We start from the raw sequence: 6,075 nt of genomic DNA, 5'->3' as shown, positions 1-6,075 counted from the left end.
TTAATAGGATGGTAATCAGCTAAAGGCGTGATTCCATGGAGTATTTACAAAAGTTGGAAATGGTAATTATGCGGAAAAGGCTACATTGAAAGCAATAACCACTATTCCCCCCAACAAATTTGAGTTCCAACTGTGCTTGTCGCTTCAGATTGACAATGATTTGTTTGAAGATCCTTTGATGAAAATGACTCCTCAGATGACGAAGTACGGACTGATGCAGTTACTTTGTCATAATTCCTTAATTTTTGCCTAGATTGCCCTTTCAGGTTTTCAATCTACCAGGACGAATTTTTCTGTTTATTGTCTCTAATTTTTGCCTGGACCGCCCTTTCAGGTTTTCAGTCCACCGAGACGCTCATTTTTGCCTAAGTCGCCCTTTGCGGGTTTTCGACTTACCGAGCTGTTCTTTTGTATTTTTTAGACAAAGTATTTCTTGACTGCATCAGCATTCACAGGATGCGGTAGTTCATCACCATCCATGGTTGTAAGAATCATGGCGCCGCCAGAAAATGTTCTTTTGACAACATACGGGCCTTCGTAATTAGGAGACCATTTGCCCCTAGAATCTGGTTGAAAAGACAAGATCTTTTTAAGCACGAGGTCGCCTTCTTGAAATTCACGAGGTCGAACCTTTTTGTTGAAGGCTTGTTTCATCCTTGCTTGGTATAACTGTCCATGGCATAGAGCAGTCATACGTTTTTCTTCGATTAAGTTCAACTGATCGTATCTGCTTTGACACCATTCAGCCTCTGATAACTTAGTCTCCATGAGGACTCTCATTGATGGTATTTCAACTTCTACGGGGAGCACAGCTTCCATGCCGTATACTAGAGAAAAGGGAGTTGCCCCTGTTGAAGTACGCACTGAAGTACGGTACCCATGTAAAGCAAATGGCAGCATTTCGTGCCAGTCTTTGTAAGTGACGACCATTTTCTGGACAATCTTCTTAATGTTCTTGTTGGCAGCTTCAACGGCGCCGTTCATTTTTGGTCTGTAAGGAGAAGAATTATGATGCTCAATCTTGAATTCCTCACATAATTCTTTCATCATCTTGTTGTTCAAGTTCGAACCATTGTCAGTAATGATCTTGCTGGGAACACCATATCGGCAAATGATGTTGTTCTTGATAAACCTCACAACCACTTGTCTTGTAACGTTGGCGTAAGATGCTGCTTCGACCCATTTGGTGAAGTAATCAATTGCTACTAAGATGAAACGATGACCGTTTGAAGCTTTTGGTTCGATCATTCCAATCATGTCGATACCCCACATGGAGAAAGGCCATGGAGATGAGAGAACGTTGAGTAGAGTCGGTGGCACATGGATCTTATCTGCGTAGATCTGGCACTTGTGACATCTCTTCACGTGTTTATAACAGTCAGATTCCATTGTCAACCAATAGTATCCTGCCCTTAAGATCTTTTTGGACATTGCATGCCCGTTTGAATGAGTTCCAAAGGACCCTTCATGTACTTCATGCATTAACATGTCTGCTTCGTGTCTATCCACGCATCTGAGCAAAACCATGTCGAAATTTCTTTTGTATAGCACATCTCCGTTCAGGAAGAAACTGCCAGAAAGCCTCCTTAGAGTTTTCTTATTTTTGTTTGATGCCCCAAGCGGGTACTCTTGAGTTTGAAGGAAGCGTTTGATGTCGTGGAACCACGGTTTATCATCGATGACTGCTTCAGTCGCAAACACATAAGCGGGCCTTTCAAGGCGCATAATTCTGACTGTAGGCATATCGTTCCAATGATTGACTTTGAACATGGAAGATAGAGTAGCCAAGGCATCTGCCATTCGATTCTGATCTCGAGGTATATGATGCAATTCAACTTTATTGAAGAAAGTCAAAAGACGTCTTGCATAGTCTCTGTAGGGAATCAAGCCAGGGTGGTAAGTTTCCCATTTGTCTTTGATTTGATTGATCACGAGGGCTGAATCTCCATATATGTCTAGGATCTTGATCCTTAAGTCAATGGCTTCTTCGAGACCCATGATACAAGCTTCATATTCTGCGATGTTGTTGGTGCAATCAAATAGCAGTCTGGCGGAGAACGGGATATGAGTACCCTTGGGAGTGATGATAATTGCCCCAATTCCATTGCCAAAAGCGTTTACTGCTCCATCAAAAATTAGGCCCCATCTTGATCCAGGATCAGGACCTTCTTCAGGTAACGGTTCGTCACAATCTTTCATTTTCAAGTACAAGACATCTTCATCAGGAAAGTCAAACTTGAGAGATTGATATTCATTAATTGGTTGATGCGCCAAATGATCGGCGAGAATGCTTCCTTTGACCGCTTTTTGAGCACGGTATTCAATGTCATATTCAGATAACAGCATTTGCCATCGGGCAATCCTTCCTGTTAATGCAGGCTTTTCAAAGACATACTTGATCGGATCCATTTTGGAGATTAACCAAGTAGTATTGTTGATCATGTACTGGCGGAGACGTTTTGAAGCCCAAGCCAAAGCACAACATGTTTTTTCGAGCATGGAGTAACGAGACTCACAATCTGTGAATTTCTTACTCAGGTAATAGATGGCATGCTCCTTCTTACCGGTTTCATCTTGCTGTCCAAGCATACAGCCCATGGATTCTTCTAACACAGTAAGGTACATGATTAGTGGTCTTCCTTCAACTGGAGGAATCAATATTGGTGGTTCTAACAGGTACTCTTTGATACTGTCGAACGCTTTCTGGCAATCTTCAGTCCATACAACCCCTTGATCTTTGCGGAGAAGCTTGAAAATTGGCCCACAAGTAGCAGTCATTTGAGAGATAAATCTGGAGATGTAGTTTAATCGTCCGAGAAATCCTCTTACTTGCTTTTCAGTCTTTGGTGCAGGCATCTCTTGAATAGCTCTGACTTTGTCGGGATCTACTTCAATACCTCTTTGGCTGACAATGAAACCCAAGAGTTTTCCAGATCTAACCCCAAAAGTACATTTGTTAGGATTCAAGCGAAGCTGATATTTCCTTAGTCGTTGAAACAACTTCAAAAGGTATTCAATATGTTCTTCTTCTGTGCTGGACTTGGCTATCATGTCGTCCACATATACTTCAATTTCTTTATGCATCATGTCATGGAAGAGAGTAGTCATTGCCCTTTGGTAAGTTGCGCCTGCATTCTTTAATCCAAACGGCATCACTTTGTAGCAAAAGGTACCCCATGGGGTGATGAAAGATGTCTTCTCCATGTCTTCAGGAGCCATCTTAATCTGATTATAACCGGAGAACCCGTCCATGAAGGAAAAGACGTTGAACTTAGCGGTGTTATCAACCAGCATGTCGATATGTGGTAAGGGAAAGTCATCTTTTGGACTGGCCTTATTCAGGTCACGGTAGTCAACACACATTCTGACTTTGCCATCTTTCTTCGGCACTGGCACTATGTTAGCCAACCATTGAGGATACTCTGAGGTGACAAGAAAACCTGCATCGAGTTGTTTTTGAACTTCCACTTTGATCTTGTTTGCCATATCAGGGTGAGTCCTTCGTAATTTCTGCTTAACTGGCGGACATTCTGGCTTCAATGGCAAGTAATGCTGAACAATATTGGTATCCAACCCAGGCATGTCTTGGTAGGACCAGGCAAACACGTCCACATATTCTTTGAGAAGGTCTGTCAACTTACTCTTGATATCAGCATCAAGCAGCGATCCAATGATCACTTCTTTTTTGTCTTCTTCAGAACCCAAATTGATCTTTTCTAAAGGCTCTTTGTGAGGCAGAATGGCTCTTTCCTCGTGCTTAAGTAATCGAGAGATCTCGTCCGGGATCTCCTCTTCTTCCTCTTCTTCGGCTTCGAACACAGGAAACTCAAAGTTGGGAGAGGGCATAGGGTTATTGCATTCAATGGGTTTATCAATAGTAAATCTGCACATGTGATTTATATTTATTTCAGAAAATTTATGAATGCAAGAGTGTATGCAGATTTTTTGAAAAGTTTTTTTTATTTTATTTTGGTTTTTTAGGATTACCATTTCCAGAAAAAAGCAAAAACAAAACACATAATGTAGGGAATTCAAAATGACACTTTATTTATGATTCATCTTTGAAACAAAGCCCTAAACACAAACTCATTTGCCTTGGGCAGGACAAAGAGGGAAACTTTTAAAACAAAGCCCTATACACAAAGTTATTTGGGCGGAACATTTAAAAGCAAAGCCCTATAAAACATCTCTCTGCTTTGGGCAAGGCAGGAGGTCAAAATAACAGCGAGGTGATTACTTTGAGCGGCGAACAACATTCGGAACGTCGACAGCTTTCCAGTAGCAACGAACTCCTCTGTGTATTATGTATTCAGGAAAGTTCTCCCCAGAATTATCTTCAGTATTGACATTGACCGCTGGTCGAGCAGGATTTGAAGGTCCTGGTTTGTCAACCTTGTTCTTTGTAGAGTTGAAATGGTCTTCTTCTACTTCTTGAAGAGCATAAGACGAGTCACAATCTTCAGAATTTTCAGGATGTATTTCCCAGTCTTCAGGATGAAGAGACTCATTGTCAGCGACACTTTCTGAGTCAGTTGCGGGACCATCTTCCCCTTCATCTTCAAAAATGGCATTTATGTGATAATAACCACCTTCAGGATTATGAACCTTGGCAGATGCATTGAAGTCAGTAATTTCAGGCTGCTGAGAAAATTGACAGGGCTGATAAGCCTTTTCTGGTTGACTATCATATTCAAAGGAATCTCCCCATCCAGTTGGTTGGATATCCTCAATCGCAATCTTGTAACTTTCAGGTGCAGTGTATTTCACCATGTAATCAAATTTTCCACTGGGTTGTCCCAAGGTGTCCCAGATTTCTGCAGGAATAGGCGGAATTTCTTTAGCACTTGTTTTCTCTGAAGGAGGATATGGTTCTTCCTGAGATATGTATCCCGAGTCATTGAGATAACATTTCCATTCTTCTTCAGGATCAGGTAGACCTTCTTCAATGCATTCTTCGATAAGGACATTAACCTCTTGAGGAATTGGGTTAAGGAATCCTCCACTAATGAATGTTTCTTTGATCGGTCGAAGGGTTTCATCCTTCTTGGTGCAGTTTGAGAATGTTGGTGAACATCCGAGACCTGCTCTAGTTTCATTCTTGGTAGGGATCACAACTTGCCCCCAGCCAGTGGTAGTTCCATCTTTTACTACTTTTACTGCTTCTTTGTAAGAAGAGATTGATGCTTTCTTCTTGGAAGATTCGTCTTCTAAAGAGAGACCTTGGAACTGAGTTCCTTCCACATCATCAGCACTGATGAAAGAGAAATTGGATAAATGGCTCACCATCAAGGCTTGTTCTCCACTTATTGTTACCAACTTTCCATTTGTTACAAATTTTAACTTTTGATGGAGCGTAGAAGTTACTGCCCCTGCTTCATGGATCCATGGTCGTCCCAACAGACAGCTATAAGCAGCTTGAATGTCCATGACCTGGAAGGTGATTTGAAATGTATGTGGACCAATTGTCATGGGAAGGTTGACTTCGCCGATAACAGACTTTCGCGATCCATCAAATGCTTTGACAACTACACCACTGAACTTCATAGGCATTCCTTGGTAAGACAAGCGAGCAAGAGTCGTCTTTGGCATCACATTTAAGGAAGATCCGGTGTCTACCAACACATTGGACAAAGAGTCTGACTGACAGTTCATAGAAATGTGCAAAGCAAGATTGTGATTTCTGCCCTCCTCGGGGAGTTCTTCATCACAGAAGCTTAAATTGTTGCAAGCTGTTATGTTGGCTATTATCCCATCAAAGTGATCAACAGTCACATCATGATCTACAAAAGCCTGATCCAAGACCTTCATCAGGGCTTCCCTGTGGGCTTCTGAGTTTAACAGCAATGAAAGTATTGAGATTTTTGAAGGAGTCTGCATAAGCTGATCCACAATCTTGTATTCACTTCTTTTGATAAGCTTCAAAATTTCATCAAAATCTGGATTGACATTGGTTCCACTGGATTGACCAATATCAGTGTTTGTATTACTGACAGGAGTTTCCACAGGATTCCCCACTGGTATATTGACAGGATTTTGTCCGGTTGCAGGAGTAACAGGCTGCTTTGAAGGTAGTGG

The 6,075-nt window shown here is 41.6% G+C and overlaps 1 protein-coding gene across 1 annotated transcript; it reads right to left on the bottom strand.

Moving 5' to 3' along the window:
* Positions 1-417: 417 nt before the first annotated feature.
* Positions 418-3,867, bottom strand: LOC131599617 (uncharacterized). The gene has a single exon (XM_058871910.1). The coding sequence runs from the start codon at positions 3,844-3,846 to the stop codon at positions 418-420; it is 3,429 nt and encodes a 1,142-aa protein (XP_058727893.1). The 5' UTR covers positions 3,847-3,867.
* Positions 3,868-6,075: the final 2,208 nt, after the last annotated feature.

Source organism: Vicia villosa, linkage group LG4 (genome assembly GCF_029867415.1).
Source record: "Vicia villosa cultivar HV-30 ecotype Madison, WI linkage group LG4, Vvil1.0, whole genome shotgun sequence".
Taxonomy (NCBI): domain Eukaryota; kingdom Viridiplantae; phylum Streptophyta; class Magnoliopsida; order Fabales; family Fabaceae; genus Vicia; species Vicia villosa.
This window is presented reverse-complemented; position numbering and strand designations above follow the sequence as displayed.

Excerpts from the sequence above, each read along its gene's own strand:
- LOC131599617 (XM_058871910.1), bottom strand. The coding sequence starts at position 3,846 with ATGCCCTCTCCCAACTTTGAGTTTCCTGTGTTCGAAGCCGAAGAAGAG.